Raw genomic sequence first — 21,418 nt, forward strand, 5'->3', positions numbered from 1 at the left:
CTCCTGACTAGGAGTCAAGCCCTGTCTCTGATAAGTAATGTTCATTTAAAACTTTAAAGTGCTGGAGGCAGCTAGTGACAGCAGCAATGTTTTGTCTTGACTTTAAAGTGGTGAGCGGCAAACCCAGTAATCCAAGAAACTCTAATCATTGGGCTGGAATTGCTTTGCAAGATTCCACTTTGCACATTTCATTGGTTTAATACTCTGCCTCTTAAGTAGACCCTCAAAATTGGGGTTAGCATTCATACTGTTCAATAGGTTCTCGGATGATTCTTCAGTTTTTAGTTCTATTACTTTTTTGCTTCCTTTCCTCATTAATTAAATCAAAGTCCTCTGATTTTCGATCTTTTCATGAGTGGGAACAATTCCCCCCATTTACTCTCTTCAGACCATTTTATATTTTTGGATTATTTCTGTCAGATATTCGTTCTGCTTTCTTTTTTCCAACGAAAACATTCTCTAATCTGTTTTTATGATTCACATACCTTATCCTTGGAACCATTTCCATAAACCTTTTTCTGTACTCTGTCCAAAGCATTCTTGAAGTGTTGTGCCTAAAGCGAGATGCCGCATTACAGTTTGAGCTGAACTAGTGTCTTATGTAAATTGTGTAACTTGCTCTGACACTCTTTCTATTATTAAACCTATAATATTGTACATTTTATCAACTACATTTTATCAAACTGTCTTGTTCTCTTTAATGACTCATATACGATACACAGAATTCCCTCTACTGTTAGCCTCCTTTTTTACGGTATATCCTTTATTTTAAACTTTCTGTCCATGTTCTTCCTACAAAAATATATGACCTCACACATCTATGTAGTGAGTTTAATATGCCACCCATCCAATTACTCCACCAACTTGCCTATGTCCCTTTCAAATTCTACAATACCCTCCTCATAGTCAGATAAAGCAAGGCTTCTAACACCGACCCCTGTGGAACTCCACGACAAACTTACCCAGGCAAAAACATCTAACTTTGCTCACAAGACTAAGTGAAGCGTTCTATCAAACATCTCCTGGGGGTCCATGTACACCACATCAACAACATTGCTCTGGTCAACCCTCTCTCTCACATCTTCAAAAAAAACTCCAGTAATTTAATTCAACGTGATTTTTACTTGTGAATTCATGCCAGCTCCCTTAATCAACCCATATTTATCCATGTGACTATTAATTATGTTCCAAATTATTGCTTTTAGAAGTTTTCACATCACTAAAGTTAAACTGACTGACTGACTGTTTTATAGTTGCTTGTTTTATCCTTGTCCTTTTTTTTTAAAACAAGGCTGTAATGCTTGCAATTCTCCAGTCCTGCAGCACAACTCCTTGAATCTAAGGAATACTGAAACTTTATTGCCAACATCTCTGCAATTCTCACACTTCCTTCCCACAACATCCTCGAATGCATTATTTTTGGTGTCAGTGCCTAATCACCAGTTTGCTAATGTGCTCAACGCCTTCCTAAATGTAACTACTCCATTTTTTAGTCACAGGCCAGGGACTTCCCTGAATTGGCTGAGATATTGACCTCTTCAGAGGTGGTTTGTAGGTATACCTAAACCATTTCTGTTGAGATCTTGAGGGTCACCTGCTGTGACCAGATTCACGTAAAGCAGTTGCTCCTGGAGCCTGGTGTCAACCATATAAGTGGTGCAAGTGGTGTTGGTTTTGTGCAACTAATGCTTCAAATGCTGGGCATGTTGATTTTGGAAGTGAATTATGCTTTTGGGCCACCTTTCTTACCAGTGGATTCGGATGATCTTGTGAAGGCAATGCAGTAGTACTGCTCCTGTGCTTTGAGATGGCTGATGCAGGCTGTCCACATCTCCAAAACATAAAGGAGCCTTGGGATCACTGCTGCCCAGTGACCATAATCTTATTTTTGGTTGAGAGATTCTGGTCCTCAATACTATCTTCATGAGTTGATTAAAAGTTGAGTTGTTGCATTGGAAGCAATAAGTTTGTTGTCTAAGTTGGCCTTCATTTAAAGGAAGCTCCCACATGGTCCACGTTTTGCAGAATCTCTCCACTGATCTTAATCAATAGGAGCATATTGTGCTGTATAAGCTGATTGGAAAAGGACTTTAATTTTCAAGGTCCATGATATCATGTTCCTTTAGAAGGTGTCAACAATGATCTGCAACTCAGTTTCTAAGTGAGTGCACACACAAATATCATCTGCACTCTGATGCTGAATATTGATGTTGAAGTGATTTTGGTTTTGGATTGAAGATGGCACAAGTTGAACAGTTTCTTGTCTGTTCTATAGAAATAGTCTTTTTCTAATTGTCAAGATGTAACAATGGGTTGCCACACCATTCAATCCTCAGACCTCAACTACTTACAAATTATGTAATGACTTGGATGCAACGATGGAAAGTACAATAGTCAAATTTGTAGATGGCACTAACATAGTTGTAAAGTAAACTATAATGGAAACATACATTTACAAGTGGATATGGTTAGGTAAACGGGCCAAATTTGACAAGCAAAGTTTAACGTAGGTAAGTGTGAAGTATACATTTTGGTAGAAAAAATAGAAAGGCAACAATATCAAATTGGAGAGAACCCTCAATGCTTTGATGCAGAAGGTTCTGTGTAGCTTCATGTATGAGTCGCAAAAAACTAGTATGCAATACAGCAGGTAATAAAGAAGGCAAATGGAATTTGGCATTTAATTCCAAAGAAATAGCGTGTAAAGGGAAGGACGTATTGCTGCAAATTTAAAAGGCATTAGTACTGCACCTGGAGTATTGCATACAATTTTTGTCCTCCGAGGAGGAATGTAGTTGCTTTGCAGACAGTTCAGAGGATGTTCACCACATTGATTCCAGAGAAGACAGCTTTGTGTTATGAGGAGAGAGTGAGCAGTTTAGTCCTATACTCTCTGGTGTTTAGAAAAATGAGAAGAGTTCTAATTGAGGTATATGAGATGTTAAATGGGATTGAAAAAATAGATATAGGATGTTTTTATCGTGGGGCAATCTAGAATGAGAGGTCATAGTTGGGGGATCAGATGTAATATACTTAAATCAGAGATGAGAAGACATTACTTCTCTCAAAGGGTCATGAGTCTTTGGAATTCACTATCTTAGAGTGCACTGGATCCTGGGACATTGTGTAAGTTTAAGGAGATAAGATAGTTTTTAATGTTATAAACAGCAGGCAAGAAAGTGGGGTTGAGGCAGAGATGAGATCTGCCATGATGGTATCAAATGGCAGAGCGGGATCAATGGGCTGAATTGCCTACTCCTGCTCCTAGTTCTTATGTTTTAGAAAACCTGTTAATGGTGAGGTGTAAAATTGCAGTGAGGATGATGAAAAGGACACTTGGTACAATGACACCACATCATTTAACACCAGTCTTCACTGAAATGGTGTCCCTGGTGGTTACGTTGATGAGGACCTCATCTTCTATGTCACTGTGGAGTGTGAACCGCAGAGAATGAAAACTAGGTCCACATTACAGAAGAGGAGATACTGGAGGTGTTAAAACACCACATTTGGAGTACTGTGTACAATTCTGGTCACCCTGCTATAGGAAGTATGTTATTAAACTGGAAAGGTTGCAAACAAAAAAAGATTTACAAGAATTTTACCAAGGCAGTAAGTTTTGAAAGGAGAATCTGAATAGGCTGGGACTTCTCCCCTTGGCATAAATAAGGTGAGTAGCCAAATTCTTTTCCCCACTGTAGGGGAGTCCATAACTAGAGAGCATAGGTTTAAGGTACGAAGGGAAAAATTTAAAAGGGACCTGAGGGGCAACATTTTCACACAAAGGGTGGTACATATATGGAACGAGCTGCCAGAGGAAGTGGTAGAGGTGGGTACAATTACAACAATTAAAGACATTTCAACAGGGACATGGATAGGAAAGGTTTAGAGGGATATGGGCCAAATGCAGGAAAATGGACCAATTCAGTTTAGGAAGCCTAGTCAGCACGGACGAGCTGTGCCGAAATGCCTGTTTTTGTGCTGTACGACACTATGACAAATGATTTTGACATATTTCTGACAGCCAGATTTGAGAAGAATTTGAACAAGTCGGTTCTGTTATGTCTTGCAAAGCTCAAACTTCCTCTCCAATTACTGTTTAATTGTACAAATCTGTTTATTTACTATTTTCAATTAATTTAAGTTTCATAATTTTCACTTCTGTCGCTTGTTACCATTTTTGGGGGAAATTGCTAAACTCTGCCCAATTGTTTTTTTACAATTTTCTTTCCTTTCTCTCTATTTTTACTTGCGTAGTTTATACTTTTGTCTATATACAGTATTTATTTTGAATATCTATATATTTAATTATTTCTAATTTCCTCAAAATTTGCTTTTTAAAGTCTGATACCCTGCTCCAGAACATACAGAAGAACTAGGAGCAGGAGTGGGCCACCTGGCTCTTCGAGCTGCTCAGCCATTTAATAAGATCATGGCTGATCTTTTCATTGCCTTGGCATCACTTACCCGCCCTTTCACCGTAACCCTTAATTCCTTTATTGTTCAAAAAAAATGTATCTTAGCTTTACTGAAGTAGCATCAACAACTTCACTATGCAGGGAATTCCGTAGATTCACAACCCTCTGGGTAAAAAAGTTCCTTCTCAATTCAGTGCTACATCTGCTCCTCCTAATTTTAAGGCCGGGGCCCCTTGTCCTAGTTCACCTGCCAGTGGAAACTGTTGTGGAGAAAATAAACCATCAGGAGACACAGAGAGTTCTTCAAGAAGTAGGTCTTTTATTTGCAAACAAAAAAACCATGACACTGAGAAAGCAGATTCTCGAATGCCCACGAACCTCATGGTCCGTGGATTTTTATTTTTTTTTATCGTGTTTCTGTTAGCTTATCAGCATGTCTAACTATATTAATCAAAGTACCTCACTCTAGCTACACAATAAACCAGTGATGTTAGTTCCCATTATCTCTTTAGTTGTACATTCAACTTAATGTAATTCTAATGTCACGGTTAGATATTTATTGCTAACTGTGCTATAGTGATCTTCAATTCCAGACTAATCTGTCATGATAGATATTTAGCTATTCCACCTGTTACAATAGTCTCCTATCTCAAGCTGACTCTAATAACTATTAATTAGATATTTTAATGTCATGTCCCAAATATTTATTGTCCCAATCCTGTCATAATAACACTTAACAGAGAAACTTGCTTTATTATTTGTGTTATCTCATCTCGCCATAGTGACCTTTCAGCCTTAAACATACTCTGCTAATTGGTGTAGTAATGTTCCACTATGGTTATCCTATCCTGCCTTCCACAGAACACAGATTGCCAGTGGTCTTCATGCTTTAACCCTTCCCGTGCTTTCATGTTCTTTATTTTCCATAAAACATCCTCTGTATGTCTAACTCATCAATTCCCTTTGTATTGTTTCTATAAGATTTCCCTCCTCATTCTTCTAAATTCCAATGAATATAATCCCAGTCTACTCTATCTCTCTTCATAAAGCAACCCTCACAACTCAGGAATTAAGTTAATGAACCTCCTTTGCACCCCCTCATGTACCAGTACATCCTTTCTTACGTAAGGAGAACAAAACTGCATGCAGTACTCAAGGTGTAGCCTCACCAACACCTTGTACAGCTGTAACATAACCTCCCTGCTTTTGAACTCAATCCCTTTAGCAATGAAGGACAAAATTCCATTTGCCTTCCTGATTACCTGTATTACCTGCAGACCAACCTTCTGTGATTCACGCATAAAGACACCCAAAGTCCCTCTGCATATCAGCATTATGCAATTTTTACCATCCAAGTAATAGTCCTTTTTACTGTTACTCCTTCACATTCATGGCTTCACATTAATTAACATTGTATTCCATCCGCCAGACCTTTGCCCACTCACTTAAATTATCTATGTTCCTCTGCAGAGTTTCACAGTCCTCTGCACACTTGGCTCTGCCACTCATCTTGGTGGCATCACATGGTCCACAATTCCAAATCATCAATGTCAATTGTGAATAATTGTGGTCCCAACACTGATCCCTGAGGCACACCACTAGTTACTGATTGCCAACCAGAATAGCGCACATTTATCGCCACTCTTTGCTTCCTGTTAGTCAACCAATCCTCTATTCATGCTAACAGATAAATGAGAGGTGCTGCATTTTGGGAAAGAAAATCTTAGCAGGACTTATACACTGAATGGTAAGGTCCTAGGGAATGTTGCTGAACAAAGAGACCTTGGAGTGCAGGTTCATAGCTCCTTGAAAGTGGAGTCGCAGGTAGATAGGATAGTGAAGAAGGCGTTTGGTAGCTTTCCTTTATTGGTCAGAATATTGAGTACAGGAGTTCGGAGGTCATGTTGCGGCTGTACAGGACATTGGTTAGGCCACTATTGGAATATTGCATGCAATTCTGGTCTCCTTCCTATCGGAAAGATGTTGTGAAACTTGAAAGGGTTCAGAGAAGATTTACAAGGATGTTGCCAGGGTTGGAGAATCTGAGCTACAGGGAGAGGCTGAACAGGCTGGGACTGTTTTCCCTGGCGTGTCGGAGGCTGAGGATTGACCTTATAGCGGTTTACAAAATTATGAGGGGGATAGATAGGATAAAAAGACAAAGTCTTTTCCTTGGGATTGGGGAGTCTAGAACTAGAGGGCATAGGTTTAGGGTGAGAGGGGAAAGATATAAAAGAGACCTAAGGGGCAACCTTTTCACACAAAGGGTGGTACGGGTATGGAATGAGCTGCCAGAGGATGTGGTGGAGGCTGGTACAATTGCAACATTTAAGAAGCATTTGGATGGGTATATGAATAGGAAGGGTTTGGAGGGATATGGCCGGGTGCTGGCGGGTAGGACTAGATTGGGTTAGGATATCTGATTGGCATGGATGGGTTGGATCGAAGGGTCTGTTTCCATGGTGTACATCTCTATGACTCTAATACTTTACCCTGTAATGCCATGGGTAGCAGTCTCTTGAGCAGCACCGTGTCGAAGACCTTTCTGAAATCTAGGTCCACCACATCTACTGGGTGCCCGTTGTCTACTGTGCTCATATTGTCTTCACAGAATTCCAAAAGATCAGTTAAGCATGACCTGCCCTTATTGAACCTATGCTGGTCTGCTCAATAGGACAATTTCTATCTAGATGCCTTGCTATTTCTTACTTGATAATAGATTCAAGCATCTTCCCCAATAGGTCTTTAATTCGCCACCTTTTGTCTACCTTCTATTTTAAATAGTGGTGTCACATTTGCTCTTTTCCAATCTGCTGAAACTGCTCTAGAGTCCAGTGAATTTTGGAAACTTACCACAAGTGCACTTGCTATTTCTCCCACCATCTCTCTTAGTACTCTGTGATACATTCCATCAGGGCCAGGAGATTTGTATATCCTTAGCTCGATTATCTTGCCCAACACTGACTCTTCTGTGATAATTGATGATTTGGAGATGCCGGTGGGATGAACAAAGTTTAAAAAATCACACAACACCAGGTTATAGTCCAACAGGTTTATTTGGAAGCACTAGCTTGCTGAGCACTGCTCCTGCAACCACCTGATAAAGGAGCAGCGCTCTGAAAGCTAAAATTTCCAAATAAATCTGTTGGACTATAACCTGGTGTTGTGTGATTTTTAATTCTGTGATGATAATTGGTTGTTTCAAGGTCATCACCTATCTTTGTCTCTCTGTCAATTACTGGCATGTTATCCATGTCTTCCACTGTGAAGACCAACACAAAGTACCTCTTCAGTGCTTCGGCCATTTCATCATATCCCATGACTAAATACCCCTTCTCATCCTCGAAAGGACCAATGTTTACTTTAGCCACTCTTTTTTGTTTTATATATTAATTGAAAATTTTGCTATCTGTCTTTATATTCTGTGCTAGTTTTTTCTCATGTTCGATCTTACTTTTCTTTATAGCTCTTTTTATGGCTGTCTGTTGACCTTTAAAGCTTTCCCAATCTTCTAGTTTCCCACTAACCTTGGCCACTTTGTGTGCCTTCTCTTTCAATTTGATAGCCTTCTTTATTTCCTTAGACACCCATGGCAGATTACCCCTTTTCTTACAGTCCTTCCTTTTCACTGGAATAAACTTTTGCTGAGCACTTTGAAAAATTGCATTGTAAGTCCTTCACTGCTCTTCAACTCTCCCACCATATGTCTTTGTTTCCAGTCTACTTTAGCCAACTCCTTTCTCTTCCTATTGTAGTCCTATAGTCCAGATGAACCAATAACCTTAATTTAGTTGTGCTTTTGTTTCTAGTTGCTGTCTGAATACTCTATTGTATGTTTGCTTGAGAAATGTGAACTTCACCAGCTTATCATGAGTTGCTAGTGTTCTTTTCTGGGTATGTGATGATGGGCTGTCATTTTACAAGTGTGCAAAATACTTCAGTAGGGGCAGTTCAGAATTAACCATATTAATGTGTGGGACTGAAATCGTAGGTCAGACCATGTGAGAACATCAATGTGCAATTCTTAAAGGACATTCCCAAAAAAAACTTGTGTTGTTTTGATATTCCCACAGCTTTGTTGTCACTAGCTGACTATTTCCAGAATTTTAAATTCTCAAACTATCTTGGTAGCATTTGAACTCATTTTGGATGTAGGTTTGCTCGCTGAGCTGGAAGGTTCATTTCCAGACATTTTGTTACTCTACTAGGTAACATCTTCAGTGGGCCTCAGGTGAAGCAATGCTGAAAATTCCTGCTTTCTATTTATATGTTTGGGTTTCTTTGGGTTGGTGATGTTATTCCACTGAAGATGTTACATAGTAGGGTAACGAAACATCTGGAAATGAACCTTCCAGCTCAACGAGCAAACCTACATCTAAAACCTCAACCTGAGCTATAAATCTTCTCAAATTTGAACTCCTGTTATTTTAGTTGTTAGCAATTGACTCTGGAATGTTCGTCCAGTAGCGTAACCTCAGCATTACTGTGTTTACACTTGCAGAAATCGTTTCTTCTCGAACCTTTGGCATCTGAAGACCAAATTTTAAAAATTGTGCTTCTAATGGGAGTTCAGTCAGTGAAAGCATATACAGGTTGTTCTGCTGAATTGGGGACACTGTTTCTAAAATGGGAAATTTTAAAATGTGTTGGCTGTAAAGCGACTACATCATCAACACTTTAAGTGCTATTTCTAAAGGGGTGATTTTTCTGCAACATGAGGTTACACAAGAACATAACTATCGTGTTATAGAAGAACTGACTGAGAAAAAAAGTATGGTCTCCACAATTGTGTATAATGTAAAGGAAGAACTAGCATATAGTGCTTATGGTGTATTAATATGTCCTATTGAGTACATTGAAATAGATCTACTGTTTCCAAATAGTGCAGTTGTTATAATGGGTTAATATATTCATTTGTAAACAGGGAATCTTGGGAGTGCCACTTTCTATTTCCAATGACTGCTAATGTTGGATGAAGTCAAAAATCACAAAACACCGGGTTATAGTCCAACAAATTTATTTGAAACCGCAAGCTTTCAGTGTGTCCCACTCCTTAGGCAGCTTCCTAATGCCAACTTAGTTTCATAAAATCAACCCTATTGAATTTAAAACTAGAACAATGGAGTTGTATCACACTCATTTGATTCTAGTGCATCACTCCCATTAAATATCTATGTCTTCCTAGTTTATGTTGAATTGATTTGAAAGTGCTGTAACCCAAATGTTAACATTCATGCCTTACTCAAAGCAGGCCAAGTTGTTAATTTGTTCGCTACAAATCTATTCATGAACTCCCATTATTTAACTTGCTTCTTTTCCTCAAATAACAATAAACTTTCCTTAATTTTCAACTTTTCATTGCCAACTAAAACTACTCCCACTGCTTTTCTGTTCTTTGTGAATAATTCATGCACTTCAATTAGAAAGTGTTCTCATCTCCTAGGGTGAATACATGTTTCAGCAACTTGTACATCAATTTTCTGCTGCTAAATATTCATTTTAATTCATCTCATGAATACTTTAACCATTTGTATGTAGTTAGTTACAAGCAATCTGTAATTTGTTTCTCAGATGCAATGGTCAATTACTGCTTTATTTTTGTGGCCTACGAGTGAAATTTTCCTTTCCTTGGAGATGTTGAGAAGGGGAAATAATTGAGCCAACTGGTCTAGAGAGAAAAACACCCTCTCTTTTTTAAACCATCTCAGTAATGAAATACCAATTGAGAAGTGTCATTGGGTGACTTGCCAGAAATTAAGTGGTCACTTAATAGCTTTAACTCATTGCTTTCCCGATCACCTGCCTCCCCATTGGGAGAATTGGCTGTCTAATTTCCCAACTGGGACACGAAGGCAGTCTGCTTGCCAAATTGGACATGAGGCCACCAATTGCCCCAATTTCGGGAAAATCAAAGGCAGAGAAGGGAGAAATAGGATGATCCCCCAACTTGCAAGAAGAAATAAAATGTGTAGTTCTTACTGCTAGATCACCCAAGGAGTAGGCATCCAGAGTGGATTTTAGGAGCCAGAAGCTGATTGGCAAGCTGAGGCAACAGAAATTGTTGACCAGTGTCATCACGTTTAGGATGAGGTACTCATCCTCACTGTTATTGAGCTGACTGGCACACCATTCAGTGAGTTATCTCAGCTGTGGAACTGGTGTTTTACACGCTGCCTAATCCCTAAAACTCTCAGTTTCAAAAATAAATCACAGTCTTTGCTTCCTTTTTATTTAATTAGCTTCCCACCTCTCCCATTTTTCTCTGTTAGTTTGGTTCAATTAATGGCGATCCCAGTTCTAACTCGGAACATTGAATTCAAGTCCCAGTACGTGACCTAAGTTAGGCTGTGGGAATGCTGTATTGTGACAGGTAGAGCCCTTCAAATGGGAGGTTGAATCAAACTATTGAAAAAATTGAAACAAAGCCATGAAGATTCTTAGCGCTAGGAATAAGTGCTGCCATTATGTTGGAAAATATTCTCAAACTACCAACTTCCAGGAACTGATTAAATCACACAAGCAATATCAGTTAGTCTGTTAATCTTCAAGTAATAACAACATGATTACCTTGAATTACATCTGTGCATTTGCATGCTTTTAGTGAAGAAAAAAAAAGAAATTGTTGAGATTGTAATGAAAAGAAAGCTTTACTTTTAAGACACTTAGTTTTGTGTTGCTGAAATTAAGATACATTTTGTTAAAGCTTTTTGTCTTGTACCTTTTCGGACAATTCATAAGTTTAGCAAATTAAAGTGCAAACAAAATTTTTATTGCATAAGTGGAGTCATAGAGTCATAGAGATATACAGCATGGAAACAGACCCTTTGGTCCAACCCATCCCTGCCAATCAGATATCCCAACCCAATCTAGTCCCACCTGCCAGCACCCGGCCCATATCCCTCCAAACCCTTCCCATTCATATACCCATCCAAATGCCACTTAAATGTTGCAATTGTACCAGCCTCCACCACTTCCTCTGGCAGCTCATTCCATACCCGTACCACCCTTTGTGTGAAAAAGTTGCCCCTTAGGTCTCTTTTATATCTTTCCCCTCTCACCCTAAACCTATGCCCTCTAATTCTGGACTCTCCTACCCCAGGGAAAAGACTTTGCCTATTTATCCTATCCATGCCCCTGATAATTTTGTAAACCTCCATAAGGTCACCCCTCAGCCTCCGACGCTGCAGGGAAAACAACCCCAGCCCGTTCAGCCTCTCCCTGTAGCTCAGATCCTCTAACCCTGGCAACATTCTTGTAAATCTTCTCTGAACCGTTTCAAGTTGCACAACATCTTTCCAATAGAAAGGAGACCAGAATTGCACGCAATATTCCAACAGTGGTCTAACCAATGTCCTGTACAGCCGCAACATAATCTCCCAACTCCTATACTCAATATTCTGACCAATAAAGGAAAGCATACCAAACGCCTTCTTCACTGTCCTATCTACCTGCGACTCCACTTTCAAGGAGTTATGAATCTGCATTCCAAGGTTTTTTTGTTCAGCAACACTCCTTAGAACCTTACCACTAAGTGTATAAGTCCTGCTAATATTTGCTTTCCCAAAATGCAGCACCTAGCATTTATCTGAATTAAACTCCATCTGCCACTTCTTAGCCATTGGCCCATCTGGTCAAGATCCTGTTGTAATCTGAGGTAACCCTCTTTGCTGTCCACTACACCTCCAATTTTGATGTAATCTGCAAACTTACTAACTATACCTCTTAAGCTCGCATCCAAATCATTTATGTAAATGACAAAAAGTAGAGGACAATGCATATCCTTGTGGCACTGATCCTTGTGGCACTCCACTGGTCACAGGCCTCCAGTCTGAAAAACAATCCTCCACCTCCACCCTCTGTCTTCTACCTTTGAGCTAGTTCTGTATCCAAATGGCTAGTTCTCCCTGTATTCCATGAGATCTAACCTTGCTAATCAGTCTGCCATGGGGAACCTTGTCGAACACCTTATTGAAGTCCATATAAGTCACATCTACCATTCTGCCTCGTCAATCCTCTTTGTTACTTCTTCAAAAAACTCCGTTAAGTTTGTGAGGACATGATTTCCCACACACAAAGCCATGTTGACTATCCCTAATCAGTCCTTGCCTTTCCAAATACACGTACATTCTGTCCCTCAGGAATCCCTCTAATAACCTGCCCACCACCGAGGTCAGGCTCACCAGTCTATAGTTCCTTGGCTTGTCTTTACTACCCTTCTTAAACAGTGGCACCATGTTTGCCATCCTCCAGTGTTCCGACACCTCACCTGTGACTATCGATGATACAAATATCTCAGCAAGTGACCCAGCAATCACTTCTCTAGCTTCCCAAAGAGTTCTAGGGTACACCTGATCAGGTCCTGGGGATTTACCCACCTTTAACAGTTTCAAGACATCCAGCACTTCCTCCTCTGTAATCTGGACATTTTGCAAGATGTCACCATCTATTTCCCTACAGTCTATATCTTCCATATCCTTTTCTACAGTAAATACTGATGCAAAATACTCGTTTAGTGTCTCCCCTGAATGATTGGCAAGTGGATTCTGATTAGTAGAGGCTGCATGAAGAATCAACCAGTTAACAATAAATTACATTTTACTGTTAAGATTTGTTTAAATTTTAAACCAGGCAGGTTGACTCTGATTGACCAAGGCATTACACTGAAAAATGAGCCAGAGAATGGCTGTCACCTATTTTGTTGTGTTGAAATAGATGCAGTGCATGTACATGTTCTTTTGGTCTGCAAAGAACATGGCACTGTGCATTAATTATGTCTAAAATTATAATCAAGATACATAAAGGCATATATCTTACTTTAAATTAATGTCATTATACATAGGACTCTGAAAAGAAAGACTGTCCTGACATCTCTCTCATTAGAATACTAAAAAACTACTACAACGAGATGTCATTTAGGAATTCAGAAAAGCAAAGATGGCTACAAGCTAACAATTCAGATATCCTTTTAAATATCCAGATTTCTAAATAATGGATTAGTAATTATGCCAATGTATTTCCAGTTGATGAGATGGGTTTTTTTTCTGCATAATTGGGCAGTTTGCACATTCACAGACAGAAGAATTTAGATTATTCATGAAACGCTGGTATTTTCTACAGTTCCAACTTCAATTAATTGTAAAATTACATCTGAGTAATGCCAGAATAGAAATGAAACCACAGCTGCATTATTACTGGCTGTGATCTAACCTGGTACACATTTTGAACTTCATGTTATTCATGGCAGAGTTCAATTTAATTATCATGTCAATTCCTTTCAATCTGGGCAATGAAAATTTTAAAATGCTGGAAATCTTCTTAAAAAACAAACAAACATAGTATTGACTTGCACTTTGCAGGATTGGCAGTTCCAACCTTCATTCACTCAGGATTATTTAGCAACTGTTGCCCAATCACCGAATCACATCTAATGTTGGACATTGGGTTATGGAAGCAGTGGTGCATAATAATTAGATTGACAACCAATTTAGAATTGTCAGTTGGGTTGTAATGTGGCATATTTGTGCTTCCTGGATGTTGTCAGAACTGGAGGGTTTGAGTTCTAGGGAGAGGCTGAATAGGCTGAATACCATCAGGTATTGGAACAAAGACGTTGGATTCTCCACTTTCCAAGGACTGTATCAGTGCTTTATTCCATGGAGCATCAGAGGCTGAAAGGTGACTTTATAGACATTAATAAGCTCATGAGAGTCATGGATAAGGTGATAAGCCAAGATCTTTTCCCTCGGGTAGGGAAGTACAAAACTAGAGGACATAGGTTGAGGTGAGACAGGAAAGATTTGAAAAGGACTAGAGATGTACCTTTTCACATTTGAGGGTGGTAGTGTATGAAACAAACTGCCAAAGGAAGTGGTGGAAATGTACAGTTACACCATTTAAAAGGCATCTGGATAGGTATAAGAATAGGAAGGGTTTAGAGTGATATGGGCCAAATGCTGGGAAATGAGACTAGGTCAAGTTGAGATGTCTAGTCAGTGTGGACGAGTTAGACTGATGGGTGTGCTTCCGTGCTCTGACTCTATAGCCACAATAATCTTTGTAATACTTCAAAATGCTGTTTGCGTATTTCCAGACTCCTCAGCTGAAGTGATATAACTTAGCATTGCTCTCAAAGTAATACAAAATCATTATCCTTCACAATGGCTCCCAAGCTATATATAAAATCATGATTTACATACTTAAATGAAATTCTGTATCCAGGTCCATCACCATCTGTTATCATACCTGCAGAAGAGTTTCTCTTTTAAAATAATTTAATAATGCATTTTTTTCTGAAAGTTGCACAGCTTGGAAGCAAACAGGAAGAAATTAATATTTGGAGGACCATTGGATCCTGTGACTGAAGAAAAGCTGAAATTAATTGAAAAGGAAGTTCAGGAACAAGAAACTCTAATTCAAGGATACCATCAGGTATTGGAACAACGATGTTGGATTCTCCACTTTCCAAGGACTGTATCAGAGTTTTATTTTGGTGGTTAAGTAGTAAAATCAGTCAGCTTTATTTTTTCAATATTTTCCTATGTTTTGTGCATGGAGTTTTCTTATCTACTGCATTTGACTGTCAAGCTTGACTTCATACTTTAGCTTTTATCTTGTCTAATTTCTTTACTCAAAATCAAACTGCATGAGACCTTCGTCCCAGCTTAAATTTTCTCCCCAGTAATATTTCAGTAAAAGATATAACACAGTCACTGCCAAGTTATTTTTGGGTGTCAGATGGCAGCCAATCTTTGCTCTTGCTAATCTTTCAGGTGGATTGCATTCATAATATTGTGGTCATTCATCAATTGAATATTTTTGCTATGATCCCATACCAGACAGAAATTTAAGTTACAATTGTTTTAAAAATAGACAAAATGTGAGATCGTAGGTACTTACTACAATAATAAAGCCACAAAATTCCATGATTTTAAAAAAACAAATTTCACTGTACCAAGTTTGAACAGTAATACAATCTAATATCTAGTTAGAATTAACTTCAGTAAATACGGGGAGCAGACACATACTCCACAGAGTACATCAAGAAATATATACAGTCAAGATCAATTTCCCCCTGAGATTTCTCTATAACTCATTTCACCCAGATTTAGGGACACTATGGGCCAAGTCTAATTTAAAATGCATGAGAATTCCGATTTCTTCTCTTGCAATGATCTAACTTTAAAACTTGCTGAAAAATTCTTCTGCCACTGATTACCTCAATGACAGCTCAAGTTCTGGTCCTTCCTCCCTTCCTACAACTATACTCTTCTGCATTCTTGAATCTGCACTCACTCAAAAGCACAATTGCTTTTTTCAACAACAGCTAGCTTTACCAAGCGATATTTCTGTATTGTATTTCTCCGAGCTCTAATGTTTCTTTGCTGCATGAATCAAAACTACTTGTGATTTTTCTTCACCTTTTCTCTCTGCTATCATGAACACATCTTCTGAGTCCACATAGCTGCCAGATCTTTTCTTGTCAGCCCTTCCGCAGCTCTTGGCTGCACCTCGTGGCTCCCTTGCTATTTTCTGCATTCTGGCATTCAAAATCTGTGCCTTTTTCAGTATGGAGCATCCCTTCTCTTCTCCTAAGTACCTGATTGACAAGGAGCCCAAATGGTATTAATCTTTAGCTGGTGGTGAACCAGTGGAATTCTCCACCACATAAGGCTATGGAAGCTAAGTCTGTGACTGCTCTGTTGAATTGATTAGAATTTAATAGAGTTGAAAGTGACCTATTCAAAACATTGCAAAAAGCTCCAGACTTTTTCCAGGCAGTATTGAATGTAATTAATATTTTGTAAGTCAAATATAGAAACTCCTTGGAACTTTCTATTCATTTAATTTTACCATTTTCACAGATTGCTACTTTTCACAGCACAAATTAATATCAAAAGATTTCATCACCATTTACATTTATATCATTCAGCTTTTGGAGATTTCAGTGGTGTACATTTTAGCTATTAAAACCTTCTTTCATTTGTTAATGCAGTATTCGGGTATAAACACAAATTACATCCATAGCGCTCCATTCTGTTCCAAAGGTCAATTCAGGATGCACACTGGTCTTTGGATCCTTTATAACAGATATGATTACCAAGAATAAATCAAAATGCTCCAAATCTAACTCATCACAACCAAATCTCTGTTTCCTTGAGTTGTCTAAATTGGCCCTAAGCCTAGATATTCCTCGCTAGAACGCCAAGCTACAGGAAACAAAACAGATGTACAGAGCAAAGTCTAATGCATACTGAGTGGCAATCAGAGATAGTTTGAATTACTCTTGTATTTTGGAAAGCATTGCATGATGAAAGGTCAGTAAGAGTTTTGATTTTTGCAGATATCTGACATCATTGTTATTTTACACGGTTTTTTTACCTGATTTTCAATTTTGTACAATGAATATTCATGGATTGGAAAAATCTCATAGCACATAAGGAATAATGAGAAACATTTTTGTACAAATGAACATCTCTTTTGGACCCATCTTTTGTTTTTATGTTTGGCTCATTATCAATTTTTTGTGCCTTGCACAAATCTCATCCCTTTTGACATGCATCATTCCTGTGCTCTTTGCTATCATAGATTGTTTCCTTTTGTTCCTTGCTTGAACTGACAAATGTACTATTTTTGTTTAGGACTTAAATATGTGTTCCTTTTTCTTTTCCTAGTCAGGTCTTACTTGGTAGCATGCCCACCTCTGAGTCACAAATTCCCAGATGCTAGTTTCACTCCAGAATTAAGCACAAAAATATTAGCTGACAATCCACTACAGTACTGGGGAAGTGCTGCACTCTTGGAGCCAGCTAGATGTTAAACAAAGATCTCATGGCACTATTTTGAACAAGAGCAGGAAGTTACCCCAAAATCCTGATAAAAACTTATCTCTTGAATCAAATCCCAAAAAAAACTAGTAAAGGATATAATGACCACAGAGAGATTACAGCAAAAATTCACCTGACTGATTCCTGGGAAGGTAGGATTGTCATTTGACAAGAGATGGAGTCAACTCTGCCTTTATTCACTGGAATTTAGAAGAATAAGAAGTGATCTCATTGAATCTTGTGAAGTTCTAACAAGGCTGGACAGACCGGATGTAGGAATGATGTTTTTTGCTGGCTCGGGTCGCTAGAACAAAGGGTCATGGTCTCAGAATATAAGTTGGCCCTTTACCGACATGAGAAGAAATGTCTTTTCTCAGTTGGTGGTGAAGCTATGGAAGCCAATACGGTGAATATTTCTGAGAAAGAAATAGATAAATTTCTGGACACTAAAGTTATCCAGGGTTATGGAAAGAGTATGACTATGGCGTTGCGATCAGGAATTCACTATGATCATAATTGCTTCAGTGCAGTATGTACTATCGCAAAGATGCAGTGCAGAAGTTCACCAGGACTCCTTAAACAGCACCTAACCAAAACACATGAACACTAACATCGAGAAGGACAAGGGTAGCAGATACATGGGAACATCAAATATATCTTCCCCTCCAAGCCACTCATCATCCTGCCTTGGAAATATAGTGCAGTTCCTTCAGTATGCTGGAACAAAATTCTGGAACTTGCTGCCTAAAATAGACAGTTCAAGCGGCAGCTAACCACCATCATCTCAAGGGCAACTGGAAATGGGCAATCAATATTGACCCCACCATTGACACCCACATCCCTTGAATTAATTAAAAAAGTTAATGATAGTGCAGGTTTGATGGGCTGAATAACCATATCCTGCAAAAAATCAAAAGAATTGTGGATGCTGTAAATCAGAGGCAAAAATAGAAATTGCTGGAAAAGTTAAAATCGGTCTGGCAGCATCTGTGGAGAAAAATCACACTTAACATTTAAGGTCAAATGACCCATCCTCAGAATAGCAATTTCTATTTTTGGACCTAACCCTGCTCCTATTTTTCATGTTTCTAATAGTCATGGAGTCATACAGCACAGAAACAGACCCTTCAGCCCAACCAGTCCTTGCCAAACATAATCCCTAACTATACTAGTCCCACCTGCCTACTCCTGGCTTATATCCCTCCAAACCTTTCTTATTCATGTATCTATCCAAATATCTTTTAAGCATTGTAATCATACCTGCATCCACCATTTCCTGAGGAAGTTCATTCCACACACAAACCACCCTCTGTGTAAAATATTTGTCTCTTACATAATTTTTAAGTCTCTCTCCTCTCACCTTACAAAATGTGTTCCTTAGTCCTGAAATTCCCCATCTTAGGGATAAGACAACTACCATCAACTTTATCTATACCTGTCAAGTTTTATAAACTTCTATCAGGTTGCCTCTCAGGTGAAGAAAATTCCCATTCTATCCAGTTTTTCTTTATAACTCAAATCTTTCATACCCTGCAACTCCTCTGAATCCTCTCCAGCTTAATAATATCTTTCCTATAACTGGGCGACCAGAACTGGACACAATACTCCAGAAGAGGCTTCATCAACACCCTATACAATCTCAACATGCCGTCCCAACTCCTAAATTTAAAGGACTGAGCAATGAAGACAAGTGTGCTAAACGCCTTTTAGGCCTCAAAAGATTATGTAGATGAATCTCTCTGTACTTAGAACTATGTAGCTAGATCTCTCTGTTCTACAACACTACTCAAAGCCCTACTATATAAGCCTTACCTTGTTTGTTGTACCCAAATGTAATACCTTGCATTTATCCAGATTGAACTCCATCTGCCATTTTTTCAGCCCATTGACCCGTTTTATCAAGTTCCCTTTGTAAGCTTAGATAATCTTCTTCACTGTCTACAATGCCACCAAATTTGTTGTCATCTGCAAACTTGCTAACATGCCCTCTATATTCTCATCCAAATCATTTACATAAATGACAAACAAAAGAGCCCATCCCTCTGGAACACTGCTGGTCACAGGCGTCCAGTTTGAAAAGCAACTCTCCATCGTTATTCTCTGTCTCCTGCCAATTATGTTTCTAATTATCTCATTACTGTCCATGGGATTTCACTGTGCACACATTACCTGTTGCATTTCCTACATTACAACAATGACTACACTTTTGAAGGTATTTTATTGAATTTTTAATATGTTCAGTCTGTTGAGCATATGATCTTTACATTCGCTAGAATAATGGAACAGAATAAACTGAATGGAACTTCTGATCATCTCAATGGCAGAAAAGAAAACCTTGTTAATATTAAAATACTTGAACTCTGGTAAAATAAAGATAAAGCAGCCCTATTCAAAAATAGTTGTTATGGACTAGGCCAGACCACTCAAAACATTCTTAAGCAGGCAGCCCTAGACCTAACTTTGCAATTTGTTTCAGTAAGTGTGCAGTGAAAATTACCCGCAGTAAGATAACTAGGTTGAATACTAGATTTTAAAACAGACAAAAAATGTATTCACAAAATTGCACGATGAAACACAAAGAACAGAATAAAGAACTCAGCCTATCCAGTTAGACTTAATTATGCTGTTCTGAATACACACAACAGTCCCAATAAGCAAACTTCCTTTAAGAACCAGTATAAATTGAACACATGCTTACAGGTTGAAGTTGAAGGGCAGAAAAGAGGTAGAGTTTCCACACAGCTCCCTGTTGAACTTCCCAGTTCAAAACTGAACTAAAACTGCTCAGCTCAGCTAAAGAGCTGACTACCCCCCCTTTCATTATACAGGTTACTTCTAAAACATGACCACTTTGTCCTGAAGTCTCAACTGTTTACATATAAACAAAAGGCCTCTCAAAATCCTTTTCACCTCTGTACCAAACCAGGCTGATCAGAGCCCGGGGAGAAAGTGAGGTCTGCAGATGCTGGAGATCAAAGTTGAAACTTTATTGCTGGAACAGCACAGCAGGTCAGGCAGCATCCAGGGAACAGGAGATTCGACGTTTTGGGCACAGGCCCTTCTTCAGGAATGAAGAAGGGCCTGTGCCCGAAACGTCGAATCTCCTGTTCCCTGGATGCTGCCTGACCTGCTGTGCTGTTCCAGCAATAAAGTGATCAGAGCCTGGCCCAGTTTATTGCCCCTCTGAAAAAAAATCAAGGTCAGACTCTCCTTTAACCAAGGAACAGCTGTTAGAAAAAAAGGAACTAGCTTTGTGACATAGTCACCGTAAAATTTGTGTGTGAAATATTATATTCTGATTCTTCAGTACTATTTTAATGTTAAATTTCATGGGGCTGAAGAGGATGCAGGTTGAAAAATATTCTTTTCCCTGTCTTTATTAGTCAGTGTGATGGTCACAAATGTCTTTAATTCTGTCAATTTGCTTCATAAGATCCCAGCAGACACTGCTGAACAGAACTGACTAGAGGAGGTTTTGAAGTCACAAAGAGGGACAGGACCCTGAGTAGTATTGTAGAACAGAAAGACCTAAGGGTTTAAGTCCATAATTCTTTGAAATTTGCATCACAGGTAGACATGGTGGTTAAGAAGGTGTTTTGCATGCTTGCCTTCATTGCTCACACCTATGAGTATAGGAGTTAGGATATCATGCTGAGGTTGTATAGGGTATTGATGAAGTTTTTTCTGGAGTACTGTGTGCACTTCTGATCACACTGTTATATTATCAAAGGATATTCTTAAACTAAAAAGGGTTCAGAAAAGATTTATGGGATGTTGTCAGGAATGGAGGGTTTGAATTATAAAAATAGGCTAGATAGGCTGGGGCTTTTTTCACTGGAGCATAGGAGGTTGGGGGGGTGACCTTAGAGAGATTTATAAAATCGTTACAGGCCAAGATAAGGTGAATAGCAAAAATCTACTGGCGCCGGAGTTCAAAGCTTGGGGGCATATTTTTAAATTGAGAGGAGAAAAATGTAAAATGGACATGAGGGACAACTTTTCTTTACACTGAGATTGGTTCATGTGTGGAATGAACTGCCAGAGGAAGTGGTAGATGCAGATACAGTTAGAACATTTCAAAGGCATTTGGATAAGTACATGAATAGGAAAGGTTTGGAGGGGTATGGGCGAAACACAGGCAGGTGATACTATTCTAGTTCGGGAATATCTTTTTTT

General features: G+C 38.8%; 1 protein-coding gene across 1 annotated transcript in view; it reads left to right on the forward strand.

Annotated features, from left to right (window-relative positions):
• cep162 (centrosomal protein 162) overlaps nucleotides 1–21,418 on the forward strand; it is a 134,416-nt gene that overhangs the window by 63,222 nt on the left and 49,776 nt on the right. Inside the window, exon 17 of the mRNA XM_043686982.2 lies at nucleotides 14,715–14,846. Coding sequence (XP_043542917.2) covers nucleotides 14,715–14,846 — 132 coding nt within the window. The remainder of the gene's footprint in view (nucleotides 1–14,714; nucleotides 14,847–21,418) is intronic.

Source organism: Chiloscyllium plagiosum, unplaced genomic scaffold (assembly GCF_037043375.1).
Source record: "Chiloscyllium plagiosum isolate Xiang-an unplaced genomic scaffold, Cpla_swu_hap1 HiC_scaffold_3, whole genome shotgun sequence".
Classification (NCBI taxonomy): Eukaryota; Metazoa; Chordata; class Chondrichthyes; order Orectolobiformes; family Hemiscylliidae; genus Chiloscyllium; species Chiloscyllium plagiosum.